We start from the raw sequence: 14,053 nt of genomic DNA, 5'->3' as shown, positions 1-14,053 counted from the left end.
GCAACAGGATTTTCCGCCGAATTTCCACCCGTGCCCGCTGCCATAGGATTGCATTAGATAATGCAATCCTATGAAGACAGACGCGATTTGACCACGTGAAAACTCGCACGGTAAACAAATCGCAGCAGGTCTTATTTCTGTGCGAGCCTCACAGAGGCCCGCACAGAAACCTCACGGCTGACGAGTCGGCTCTGGTCTGCGCATGCACGGCTGGGCTGCAGCCGGCATATAGCAGAGCGGAGGAGACAGCGGAGCAGGTGAGCAGCGGGGGTCACTGCAGGGGCATGGATCGGATCCGACCTGGCTGTCTGCAGGAGGTCATAGAGGTAGTGGTTAGTAGCTACCAAAAGTAGTCCAAGGGTGCCCAAAGCTCACTGATGGACGTAGGAAGTGAAGATGAGCCTGTCTCGTCTAGCCGCACAGAAGAGCTACTCTAGGACACATTGCAAAAAAAAATAAGATAGTGCTGGAAATGGATTAAAAGTGTTGGTATACACCAGGCATCATGGCTTGCCTGGGCAGATACAGATCAGTCAAGGTGCCCATGCTGACTCTGGTCCGTTGCCTTTACAATGGCATCAGATGTATACCATGGAGCAATGGAGGAGGGTGGCCAAGTCTGATTAATTCCATTTCTTTACATCATGTGGGTGGCTGTGTTTGCCCTCTGCTTACCCAGGGAAGAGATGGCATCGGGATAGAATATGGGGAGACGCTAAAGCTTGCAGAGGCAGTGTGATGCTCCGAGCAATGTTCTGCTAGGAAACCTTGGGTCTTGGTATAATTATGGTTGTTCGTTGGCAACCTGCCTAAACAATGTACAGACCAGGTAGACCCCTCCATGACTGCCGTATTTGGTAATGGCGGTGACCTCTTTCAGCAGGATAATGCACCTGCCACACTGCCAAAGTAGTTCAGGAAAAGTTTGAGGAACATGAGAGTTCAAGGTGATGACTTGGCAAATCCCCAGATCTCAACCATTGTGCACTTGGCCTCTCAGCCAGTCGAGGCTTCAGCGGTGATTCTTCCATGGCCACTGAAGTTTTTGGTTAAGCAGTCATGTGCACAATGTACATCACATGACCGCCTGTCGCCGCCTTCTCGGGTTCTGAGCTGCAGGCGTCGGGCCTCCAGCCTTGGAGCCGCCAGAGCAGGTGAGTATGATGTGTAAAATAAAGGAGAAAAAAAAATTCTAAGCCTCTAAAAATGTTTTTAATTCCAGGAAAAAGCCCTTTAACGTGTTCCTCAGGTGGATGTACTAGCGGTCGTCTGACATGGTTTCTGTCTGCGTACGGTCATACTGGAGGAAAACTCTGATCATAGCTGCTAAGCCTTTTAAATGCAGCTGTCAGTTCTGATGATGGCACTTAAAGGGGTTGTCCCGCGAAAGCAAGTGGGGTTATACACTTCTGTATGGCCATATTAATGCACTTTGTAATGTACATTGTGCATTAAATATGAGCCATACAGAAGTTATTCACTTACCTGCTCCGTTGCTGGCGTCCTCGTCTCCATGGTGCCGTCTAATTTCAGCGTCTAATCGCCCGATTAGACGCGCTTGCGCAGTCCGGTCTTCTCCCTTCTGAATGGGGCCGCTCGTGCCGGAGAGCTGCTCCTCGTAGCTCCGCCCCGTCACGTGTGCCGATTCCAGCCAATCAGGAGGCTGGAATCGGCAATGGAACGCACAGAGCCCATGGTGCACCATGGGAGAAGACCTGCGGTCCACCGTGGGTGAAGATCCCGGCGGCCATCTTCGCAAGGTAAGTAAGAAGTCACCAGAGCGCGGGGATTTGGGTAAGTACTATCCGTTTTTTGTTTTTTTTAAACCCCTGCATCGGGTTTGTCTCGCGCCGAACGGGGGGGGCTATTGAAAAAAAAAAAACCCCGTTTCGGCGCGGGACAACCCCTTTAAATTCCCCCCCAACAGTCCCGCCGCGATAAGATCATAGAGGTGCCGTCTGGATGTCATGGCAGCCTAGGGACTTCTGAAAGACCCTAGCACTGCCATGACCATTTGTCTAATAAAGATGTACCTGTGGCATGTTTTTTAATAGGCAGGCTGTTAAAATACAGTATAATGCAGTACCATAGTACTGCATTAATCAGACAATCGCAAGTTCAAATCTCCTGTTGGAACTAATAAGTTAAAATAAAGACATTTTTTTCTAAAATATCACAATTCGTGATGAGCGAGAATACTCGCTAAGGGCAATTGCTCGAGCGAGCATTGCCCTTAGCGAGTACCTGCCCGCTCGAGAGAAAAGGTTCAGGTGCCGGCGGCGGGCAGGGAGCTGCGGGGGAGGAACGGAGGGGAGATCTCTCTCTCCCTCTCTCCTCCCCGCTCCCCCCTGCTGACTGCCGCTACTCACCGCTCCCCCCGCACCGGCACCCGAATCTTTTATCTTGAGCGGGCAGGTACTCGCTAAGGGCAATGCTCGCTCGAGCAATTGCCCTTAGCGAGTATGCTCGCTCATCTCTAATCACAATATTAATCCCGCATGAATTACACAATATAGTGGAATTGCGTTTTTTTAATTTTTTTTTTAAGTAACTCCATGGCCAAGAAATGAAATTAAACTTAAAAGCTATGTATAAAAAACAAAACTCTTCCAATGCATTGTATTGTGCATTAAATGGTACCATTAAAGAATACAGCTCGTACTACAAACAAAAAACAAGCTCTCGTGTAGATATCACCTGAAGAACTAAAAAATTATGATATTTTTGACCGTGAGAATACCAGAATTGCAGAGTGTGACCTGGATGCAGGTGCATTGATGACCCTTTGTCATAAAAGGGCTATTGACTGCAATCCCTGCTAGCCATCATAAACCGCTCCTGCAGTCATACTGTTTCTGCCGTCACACGGCTAAATGTCTGACCATTGTCTGTGTATAGCATCCCTCACTCTCCACTTCGCCATACCGTGCACATCTCCAGCCCCTTTACCTTCTGTATCACCCCACCATTCGTAGAATGTAAGCTCGTTGGAGCAGGACCCTCACCCCTATTGTATCAATCAACTGATTACTATATGTAACCGCGGTTCTGTAATTCTTGTACTTTTGTCTTTCTGTATCCCCCCTGTCTATGTAAGCGCTGCGGAATATGTTGGCGCTATACAAATAAAGATTATTATTAATGTCGTAAGACAGGTTGTTGTATAAGCATGTAAATCCCATTACAAGCCGCACCTGAGGTTGTGTATGCAGTACTGGAATTGGCTGGTAAAGATTTTAGACTGAAAGAACAATGCCCCAGCCAGAGTCCAGCGTCTCCCATCCCCCGCCCGCTACCTTCTCACATTAAATCTCTCAAGTTACATTGTGTCCTTGCACTAGTCTGGTGAGCTGGGCATAAAGTGATCTGGAAGCAAAAACAGTTTTAAACTTTGCTCCTTGTTACAATGTGACATACTGCCTGGCTATTGCTTGGCTTGCAGTACTCTTCTTGGCACGGCCTGGAGAAGTCACATGGCGCTCATGTGCTGGCAATGTATTGGTGCCCCCGCTCTGAGGTCTACATCTGGAGCTGTCTGGACTGTACGGACCCCTGCAGTTAATTGAGCAGAATTAATTCTTCATTCTGAGGATCATATGAGCTCCTGATTCACCAATCACATGACTGGTGTCAGTGGAGTTTAAGGAAAGTATCAGCCATGAGTAAATAGGTGCATGTTTCAAAGGTCCTTATGAAGCTGTTCGGGGGGTGAGATCTGCAGCCATAATAATAATAATAAAAAAAATGTATGCATATAAGGCATGCTGTTATCGTATAGGCACCTACTGTGAACACTGAATTGCAGATATATTATTGAAGATTTAGCCAATAATGATGCCCATATACCTTAAATGGCTGTGGGTGAACTAGTCGTCCCGAGTCCTCCCCCATAAAGGATCGGTGTGTGTTGAAATCCAATATCAACCTTTTCCCTGTCAGGGGTGGTTGGGTGGTCCCAATTCACATTAGATATTCGACTGGTTCCAAAAGATCAGGTGGTTTAGTCAACTTAATCTGTGTTTGGGCACCTTAACTTGTCATGGTCGTATTATAGGTACACGTTGTACGGGTCCATAATGCAGAGTTCCGTGTGACTCCCCATTTTTATATACCATAACTGAATGAAGCTAATTACTGGCTCACCTTTACTTATACAGTTACTATTTGTTATGTTATTTTTTACAGACTTGTCCGAGAGCGTCTGAAAAATGAAGTTGTGGCTATGCAGGAGAAGTGCGCCAGTTTCTGTCCTGGTCTGGCCATTTTGCAGGTTTGTGGGTTGATTTCATACGTGTTTTATATCTATGCTTATGCCTGAGCTCCATGCTGGAGAAAACCCCACTAGCAAATATATTGGCTTGTGATGCTGCATCAGCAGGACGATTGTAGTGTTTTACTTTTATGTTGGTGAAGCAGATGCAAAAGTTTTCTTAATAAGAACACTAACCCTAGAATTGCATGATTAAAGGAAACAAACGCAGTTGCGCTCTTGGTTCGTTAGCTTACAACATTTTCTGAATAATCGGGAAACTTGTCTTCTACAAATCTTGAGGAGAGCACAGGGGATACCTTCTTGTTAATCTATTCCATCTTTGTCTGGTGAGCGAGCAAGGTGATAGGACTTGGCATTGGGGGGAGGCTCTTCTTGCAGTCACTTGTTTTACAGCCCGAAAAGTGAAGAGGGGGGCTTATAGGACACGCAGACTTTTCTTTTGGAATGTGTCAACAGTGCTTTTGGCATGAGAGATTGCACTGCTGCTCGTGGGTGGGGCGGGAGAGATTGCACTGCTGCTCGTGGGTGGGGCGGGAGAGATTGCACTGCTGCTCGTGGGTGGGGCGGGAGAGATTGCACTGCTGCTCGTGGGAGGGGCGGGAATGAATGTAGCATGTGTAAATAAGCCCTAATAAGGATGTGGGGGTGATTGTATTGTGAGGGAAGACTTAATTCTTTGGGAAGGAGGTGGATTGTGTTTGAGCCACTTAAAGGTTATTGCGTCCCCCTTAAAGTAAAACAATATGAGGATGCATCCCTTTTAAGCAAAAAAAAAAAAAAGGTTGTGCACCACTCGTAAAGCAATATCATACAGCAAGGAAAGGCCATCACTTTTTGATTGACGCAGGTCCAACTGGTCCCCCACCCATACCAACAAGAAAGGGCGTTAGTGCTGCATTATTACCGTGTTCTTTGAAAAATTGTTCCCTGAACGTGCGGCTCTTCCTGCTGTACAACTATTGCAGCGCTGAAACCCTTTCATTCTTGGGGATCGATGGGGGTCCCAGCAGTTGAACCCCGCAAATCAGAAAATAATGACACTTCCTAGTGATATGCTATTAGTATCTTTGTTGGAAATAAACCTCTAAATGAAAGTATTTTATGTTACTAGTGCCTTTAAAACAGTGATATGTGAATATCCTGGGTGACTATGGGAGGATGATAGTTCAGTCTGCTTAGACCATTTACATGTTGACATTGTACTGTAAATGTATCTGAATCTGTCTGTTTTCATTCTGTGATAGGTGGGAGACAGAGATGATTCTAACTTGTACATAAGTATGAAGCTGAAAGCTGCCGCAGAGGTAATGAGATCGAGGAGAAACATATATAAAATGTGGCTGCATAAATATGCACACTTCAAAATTAGTATTTTGGTGATGTTCCCTTTGCCTTTATGATGGCATTCAGTCATTTTGGATAGGTGTCAGATCAGCTTGGCACATCTTGACTTGGCAATCTTTGCCCACTCTTTGCAAAAACGAAGAGCTGAACTTTTTTTATATAGGGTGAATCAGAGTCACTTTACATAATGTCATCGGAGTACTGACTACTACTTCACAGGAGTTTAAATGTGATTGGCTAATTCTGAGCACAAGCGTATCCCCGAATATAAGAGGGTGCTCACACTTATGTAACCATATTATTTTAGTTCTGTTTTTTTATTTTTCCACCCTAAATGATTTTTGTTTTTCAATGGAATGTACAGATAATGGGGTCACATTGAAGGTGAAAAGAAATCTGAAATTATTCATCTTTGTCAAAGTTTTTAACAGGAGTGTATAGACTTTTATATCCACTGTATATGTGCTATGCTGCAGTGTAGGTTCAGCACCGCTGATTACAACTCCTAGCTTGATACTGTTGGAGCATGATGGCAGTGGAAGGTTCACTGCAGGTTGCAGGGCACTTCTGTACAGTGTGATGTGATATACAATCATGCAGAGAGCTGCTGTGTTTGGATGGGGAGCCTGCCTGCTTTCTTGTAGCTCTATTCATGCACTGCCATAAAATAAGTCCACTTGTCTAGTGAAATTCTCCACGCCATTGTACAATGGAAGCTTCTGAAGAAGTCAACCACATTCTGCTAGAAAGATCCAGATATTTCCTGCGCCCAGTGTGGTGTTCAGGACTTGCTGTGCACAAGAGACTGGAATGTGCTTCTGTCCTGTCTGTAGCACAGGGGTCAATGTGTAACTACAAAATAACCATGTTTGTTATCCTACAAGCAGCAATAAACATAGCCATAATACATTTATTACATATACGGAGATAGTGATTAAGGCTGCATACACACGGGTGGATCATATTCCGCATGTGGGATCCCACAGAGGAATCCGACCCTGTGCCCGGCCGGTGACCCTTAAGTACCTGTCTGGATTCTTCATAATCTATATTGCGGATGTGCCTGCTGGCGCACATGTGCAGAACAGATTATGCCGCAGATGTGTCAGGCCACGGATCGAACGGCTTCCATTGACTTCAGTGGAAGCCGTCTGCGTGGAATAAGTGCTGAAATAGAACATGCCACAATTTTTTTTCCCTCTGCGAGCGGCAAATCGCACTTGCTTTCCGCTTGTGGACAGGAAAAAGCGTTTTTTTTTTGTTTTTTTTTATAGCTTGTTAATGGGCAGTATTTGCTGTGGGATCCAAAATGCAAATACACCCGTGTGCATTCGGACGAAAGGTTAAAAAACAGGCAGTATAAGCATATGCATTGTTGGCGATGCCTCATGTTACATTGGTGCAAGGCTTAAGCTCTGCTGACTTAATTTACTAAATAACATTTGTCTCGCACATTGTTCTTTTCCAGATTGGCATTAATGCCCGTCATGTCAAGCTGCCAAGGACTGCGACAGAGGCAGAGGTAAGAGAATCTGGCCAGATTTTATAAAAATTGATCATGAAGGAGAGCTAATGAGATTTTTGGGACAACCTAGTTTTACACAGCAAGGAGTGTGTTTTAGCAGATGACTGGTCTCAGCTGCTGCAGAAGTACAATTCCCAGTATGCTGGGAGTTGTAGTGTTGCAGCATCTGGAAGGCCATGGTCTGACATTGTCGTTTTAAAACGTATCCATATAGTAAGCAGTTTACTTTGTGTTTCATAGGCCTCCTATAGATGTATTTATATCTTGTTACATCCTCATTATTCTGCATCCTGTGGCGTTCTGTCATGAAACTACAACTCCCAAATTACCTGGCCAGATATGCTGGCAGCTGTAGTCTGGTAATAACTGAAGAATCGCAGGTTGCATGTGTCTGCTATGTCCCAGACAAGCCACATTACTATAGAAAGGGGTGAGCCCTCAACACGACATATCGAAATCCACCATTATCAGTCCTTGGGCTGCGCAGGATAAGTCTGCTTCTACTTATGCATTGCATGTATAACTCTAGCTTGGTTCACAGCATTGGTCACACAATTACCATTAGATCAAGGGAAATGCTAAACACTGTGTAAAGTATACGGCACAAAATGTGGACCCACCAACCCCCCTCAGCATTGTCATATTCCCAAAAGCTGTGTTTCTAGTAATGTGGTTGTGATGGCCCCACTGAGCTATTCTCGGGATTGTGGCTATAGGGGAAATTGTTGGTTTTACATATGCCTGCTGCATGGCATAGGTATATCCATAAAGAGCTCTGTGTAAGTATACCCACCTCCATATATTTTGATTATCTCTGTATTATAGGTGCTGAGTAGAATAAAATGCATTAATGAGGACCCAATGCTTCATGGCCTGATTGTTCAGCTACCCCTGGATTCAGATCACAAAATTGACACTGAGAAAGTCACCAACGCTGTATCGCCTGCCAAGGATGTAGATGGGTAAGTACTGTGGCTGAAAAGTACATTTTTATTTTTACTTTTTTTTTGTCTTCCCCCCCCCCCCCCCCCCCCCCCCCCTTCCTGCCACGTGTTATATTAAAGTAATCTTTTGGACCTGGACAAATAAAGCCACCTCTCTGACTACTTGATGCACACTGTATTAATGTGCAGCATTGATATAAGACCCTAGATCTGCAGCACAGGCCACTCAGTGCACCATGTAGTGTCTTGGACTACCGATGCATACTAATACAGTGTGCTTCAGCTTGACTTCAATGGAAGCTGTCCCTACGGAGCCCGTACAGGAATGGAGCATGCTGAGATTCATTCACGAGCTGAAACTGCAGTTAGTTTCCGCTTATGTGCATGAAGAATTACTGTTGCATTGCATCCTATGGGTGGTATTTACTGCGGAATCCGGAGGCGGTCGCCCGGTCAGTATTCCGCAATTCAAATCTGCCCTTGTCCACTCGCCCTTAAGGGGTTTGTATAACGTTAAAAAAAAAAACTGTCTGCTTCTTGAAACCATGCCACGCTTGTCCATAGGCTGTGTCTTGTACTGCAGTTCTGCCCCATTCGAGTGAATTTTTTACGTTTTAAGACCTCTTCTAAGAGCAACATCTTTAAGAAAAATCTATGTGCTTTGTGGTGTCGTTTCTGATGCAACCGTAACATCTCCTAAGAAAGGTCTTGTTTTTATTTCATTATATTGTGTTTTTGTTTTTTTTTCATTGTAGGCTAACCAGCATCAATGCAGGAAAGCTGGCTAGGGGAGATATTGGAGATTGCTTTATCCCGTGTACACCAAAAGGATGCCTGGACCTCATCCGCCAAACGGGTATTGTGTTTTGCAGCATTTACTGTAACACTGTCCCTAATGTAGTTGGCTGCAGGGGATGCATTTTTTGTACTAGACGTGTTGGTTCACCTTTAGTCAACCTGCTGTTTAATAAGTTACTGCTATAAAATGGAGATTGTGTAACTTTAAGTATAGGCAATAATGGTTTGTGTGTAGAAATAACCTTCAGGCTGTTGACTTTGTGATAACGTGCAACTCCACTTTAATACTTTTTTGTCATCTGTTTAGATATTTGCTAATGAATTCAACAGACAGAATCTCCATATGAAATTGGAGGTCTACACCAGCAGATTATTGCCCTATAGATATCTATGGTTGTTGTGGTATGGTTCTATATAACTGAAGGCCCTTCTACATGTAACAATTATCGCTCAAAATTTGTTCAAACGACAGAAAATGAGTGATAATCGTTACATGTAAACGGCAGCCCCAAGGAGAACACTGCAGCTGTTTGCACAGCAGGGCATGTGATTAATCACACAATGGGCTCTGCAAACAGCTCCTGGAGGCCCATTTACATGCAAATGGAGATGATAGTGTTATTGGACATTGGTGTCCATTAACACTTTATGCAAAAAGATCGCTAAAACATCCAATTGTTTGAAAGATATACATGTAAACGGTCCTTTAGCTTCTATAAAGCCACAATATGTCTGTGTGCTTTGAAATGTAAATAGAGAAGATGCATATAGGCCTCTAACTAGCCAAGCCAGAAACCTACTGCACACTGATGAGGAGCCTAACCCCCAAAACAGCTGTCTGTGTGTAGATTCTGTCTTGGTTTTCAATTCCCAGTCATTGTTCTAAGGCTTGTCTAAAGAGTCTCACATTGACTTGCAGAATGCTGCCTTCCATAGGGTGGCGCAAGAGAGGTAGTATTCCATCCTCCCCATTCGCATTTTTCCCAGAGGAGTATGCATGGGCTTTTAAATTGCCTCACTCACCTTCTAGGTGCTCTACTTAAAGGGGGTTTTTCCATTAAAAAATAAATTCTATACTCTCCTATTTCTTCCCCCGTCAGTCTCCTTACCACATCTTCTCATCATTGAGCTTCTCCAGTGCCCCGGGTCACCTCACCACACGCTGGCCCTCTTGTTATGAAGCGTACATTCCTTGCATTCTCTTCCAGCTGGGTCAGTGAAGGTCATGTCCCTGTGCTGTAGGTTCACTGGCTAGGAAGGAATGCTGATCTATTTGGGGGGGGGGGGGGGGGGATAGTTATCACTGATGGCCTATCCACCAGATTAGTCAGCTGTCTGATCAGTGGAGTTCCCAGGGGTCAGCATTTTAAAGGCGCTGTGCGGTAGGTGCTGGAGCACCGTTAATACTTAAAGGGAATTTTATCAGGTACTTCGATGTTCCCCTCACTGAGGTCAGCATAAAGTAATGACAGGCTGATTTCAGTGGTTGCAACGCTTGGCCGGAGATCCATCTGACCTATTTATGAGGTGCTGCCAGCTGCGCCCACCTAAGTGACAGACCCCTGGAATTAGCATGTCGACCACACCACTTTATGCTGTCCAAAGCAAGAGCAGCATAAAATGCCTGAGGGTTTCCCTTTAACTATTGTACCAAGCACAGCAACACTTCCCTACATGTCACTGAAACTCCGACTCAATTACAGAATGAGACTGAAGTTGAGATGAACTGCATTAGGTACATCTGTCTGTTCTGCTGATCTCTGGTCCAGGCAGCTGGACCCCCATTAGTTACAGATTAATGGCTTAATTTAAGGATAGATCAACAATGTAGTTTCCCTAAAATCCCCTTTTAGGTTGCATTCGCACATGGCTGATTTGCTGCAGGTCGACACCAAAAGCTGTTGACAAAATTCGCAGCAAACGGGCTACATGTGAACGTACCCTTAATTTTTCCTTGTGTGTGGAAAAATGCTAATTTTAATGGGGATTGTCCAGTTGCCAGAATAATTTTTTTAATTGTAGGTTCAAATGTGTGAAAAACAACAAAAGCAGGGGTACTCGCCTGTCCTCAGCCTTGGTGATGCAGCGCTGCAGCCCCATTGTCGTCCTTGTCTTTGCTGATGAATGAATACCACAATCGGAGGCTGCAGCGACTAGGATGCCGTGCTCTTGGCATCGTGGCTCCCAGCATCTGTGCAGTGCTACCAGAAAATTGGCATCTGACCGCTATAGCCTTTCATTGGCTGGAACAGTCAGGTGGTATCTGTTCCACAACAAAAACTACAATAACCGCAGGGCTGCAGCGCTGAATCGCCGGGTCAGAGGAAGGGTGAGTAGCCATGTCTGTTAACACATTTGACTTACCCAAGGGTCATTCAAGCTCCTATGTCTAGGTCAAGTTATGCAGTTCTAGTATTCCTGCTTCCAAAAAATTCTGGCTTTTTTTTTTTGGGTTTCATCTGACCTTTTTAAAGCTCCCTTTTTTTTTTTTCCTTTTTTTTTTTTTTCCTTTGATACTGGCTTAGCAAAAAAGTGCAATTCTGGCATTGCATTTTTTTTCTGACTGCGTTCATCATGTGGGATTAATAATGTGACATTTTAATAAATTGGACGTTTTAAGAGTGCAGAAATACCAGTGTTTTAGTCACATTTTAATAAGTAAACAATCATGGCAGCCCTGGGGTCCTTCAGAAGGCCCCTGGCTGATATAGCCAGATGGCAACCCCGTGATCTTATCACAGAGGAGCCGTTCTAGACATTTAAATGCTGCTGTCAGAATTGATAGCATTTAAAGGATTAACAGGCGTGACCTGATTGGTCTCCGATCGCGGCTGTTGCAGGCTTCCAGAGCCTACTGCATACACAGCCTATGGTATGGACATCTATATACGTCCTAACTGCATGGGGTATGTACAGTTGATGTATAAAGCTGTCGGGGACGGGTTAGGAAATAAGTCCAGCAACCCGAATAGACCTTTTAAACAAAAATGTCACTGGTGAAAAGAAAGCTATAATGGCTCAACGTTTTATCTATTCCTTTTATTGCTTACACTTTATTTGTTCTCTGCCTGTTTATATGTATGTCCAGGAGTGCAGATCGCAGGGAAGAGAGCCGTGGTTATCGGGCGCAGCAAGATTGTGGGAGCTCCTATGCATGACCTGCTGTTGTGGAATCATGCTACTGTTACCACCTGTCACTCAAAGACGGTCGCCCTCAGTGAAGAGGTAAGTGCTACACGTGTGGCTCTGAAAATGCACACAAACTTCAAGTTCTAAACTGTTGCTTGTGTTAATGCAAGTGTTCTTGGTTAGCACTGGAAATATTGCCTCAGCAAGTTGGTATCTTATTGCCATTAGCTGAATTGTTTCAGCAGATTTCCTGATCTCTAATTGCTCTCGGGGCCCATCACCAAACCACAGACTAAATCTTTTGATGACTGTAGGGCATATGTTGTAGGCGTATATCTGTAGTGTGTTAACGGGCTGCGGGAAATTTAAAGGGAGTTCGTCAGCAGTTTTGAATCTGTAAAAAATCCGGCAGTGCTAGGTAGGGGAACTTTGAACACCTTCTAATCCCTTAACACTGCAGGACGTACAGTTACGTCCTGCAGCTTCAGGGTATCTATGAAGGGAGATGGTGTGGCGGTCTCGCTCCATACAACGCGGCTGCCTGCTATTTCTTGCAGCCGACACTCGCCCGCAACAGCTCCGATAAGCTGTGACGTCCATTGGAGCTGTTAACCCTTTTAATGCCACTGTCAATTCTGATAGCAGCATTTAAATCCCATGACCGATGTTCGGGTGTCCCGTACAGTACATTATATGGCACATTAAATAGTACCATTAAAAAAACACAGCTCAACCCACAAAAAACAAGCCCTCAGACAGTGTCTTTGATGGATAAATAAGAGTTTGATTTTTTTTAAAAAGTGGGAGAAAAAAACGAAAATGTACATATGAGCACTATGCAATTTTAAAGGTCCCATTGCTCTAATAGGACATATTGCAATTTTTCTGTCACATCACTTCTTTTCACAGCAATGTGAGGGAATAATTGCACATGTAGAGCCACCAGTTATAAACAATGGGTTCTTTTCCTGTGCTTATCTCAATGTACAGAAACTGTGGGAAAATCGCACGTGTAAAATGCACCTTTTAAAAGGAGTTTGTCAGCTGGAACATGATGTCCAAACTGCAGGCACCATGCTATACAGCAGGAGGAGCTGAGTAGATTGACATATAGTTTTATAGAGAAAGATTCGGTGTAACCTACATTTCGTTCATTTATATCTCTGAACATTCTGAGCTGAACAGTCCAGTGGGCGGAGCTACCAGTGATTGACAGCTACCCCTGTGTACAGTCATACATAGGACCGCCCACTGGACTGTTCAGCTCAGAATGCGCAAAGATCTAAACGGATAAGACACAAGTTATATAGTTTTATGGTGAAAGATTTAATAGATCAGTCTACTCAGCTCCTCCTGCTGTATAACTTGGTGCCTGCAGTTTGGACAGCATGTTCCAGCTGACAGACTCCCTTTTTAAAGGTGCAGTTTACACAAGCAATTTTCCCACATGATTTCTGCACATTGAGATATGCACAGGAAAAGAACTCTGAGAACATCCAATTCAGTTCTAATGTCTAAGCACCAGCGTGTGTCAGGGTTCGTTGCTCTGCATGATTGTGATCCATGGCACTTTCATCTCCTTATTGTAGATTGCTTTGCCATACTCGAAGATGGGCATTATTGAGGGTGCTGCCAAGTTCAAGTGTACTTTTATTGTGGTAGTTGAAGTGTGTGTGTGTGTGTATATATATGTGTGTATGTGTGTATGTGTATATATATATGTATGTGTATATATGTATGTGTATGTATGTATGTATGTATGAGGCTGTGTAAGTTAGTAGGTTCTCACCACTGACTGATCATAATCTTGGTATACTGATCAATGTTAATTGTACTGTTCGCACAGGTGAGCAGAGCGGACATTCTTGTTGTGGGTGCTGGTAAACCGGAGATGGTTAAAGGTGACTGGATCAAGCCGGGTGCCATTGTGATTGACTGCGGCATTAACTATGTACCAGGTAATGGGTTAATAGGATCTCAAGTAACGAGAGTGGAAAAGTCCAGCACCAGCGATAATTAAAAATCCATTAGCTTTATTAA

General features: G+C 44.3%; 1 protein-coding gene across 1 annotated transcript in view; it reads left to right on the top strand.

Moving 5' to 3' along the window:
* Positions 1 to 14,053, top strand: part of MTHFD1 (methylenetetrahydrofolate dehydrogenase, cyclohydrolase and formyltetrahydrofolate synthetase 1) — a 63,861-nt gene that overhangs the window by 1,941 nt on the left and 47,867 nt on the right. Inside the window, exons 2-8 of the mRNA XM_066608183.1 lie at positions 4,186 to 4,270; positions 5,518 to 5,577; positions 7,086 to 7,139; positions 7,968 to 8,104; positions 8,842 to 8,942; positions 11,973 to 12,109; positions 13,860 to 13,971. Coding sequence (XP_066464280.1) covers positions 4,186 to 4,270; positions 5,518 to 5,577; positions 7,086 to 7,139; positions 7,968 to 8,104; positions 8,842 to 8,942; positions 11,973 to 12,109; positions 13,860 to 13,971 — 686 coding nt within the window. The remainder of the gene's footprint in view (positions 1 to 4,185; positions 4,271 to 5,517; positions 5,578 to 7,085; positions 7,140 to 7,967; positions 8,105 to 8,841; positions 8,943 to 11,972; positions 12,110 to 13,859; positions 13,972 to 14,053) is intronic.

This window comes from Eleutherodactylus coqui, chromosome 6, assembly GCF_035609145.1.
Source record: "Eleutherodactylus coqui strain aEleCoq1 chromosome 6, aEleCoq1.hap1, whole genome shotgun sequence".
Taxonomy (NCBI): domain Eukaryota; kingdom Metazoa; phylum Chordata; class Amphibia; order Anura; family Eleutherodactylidae; genus Eleutherodactylus; species Eleutherodactylus coqui.
This window is presented reverse-complemented; position numbering and strand designations above follow the sequence as displayed.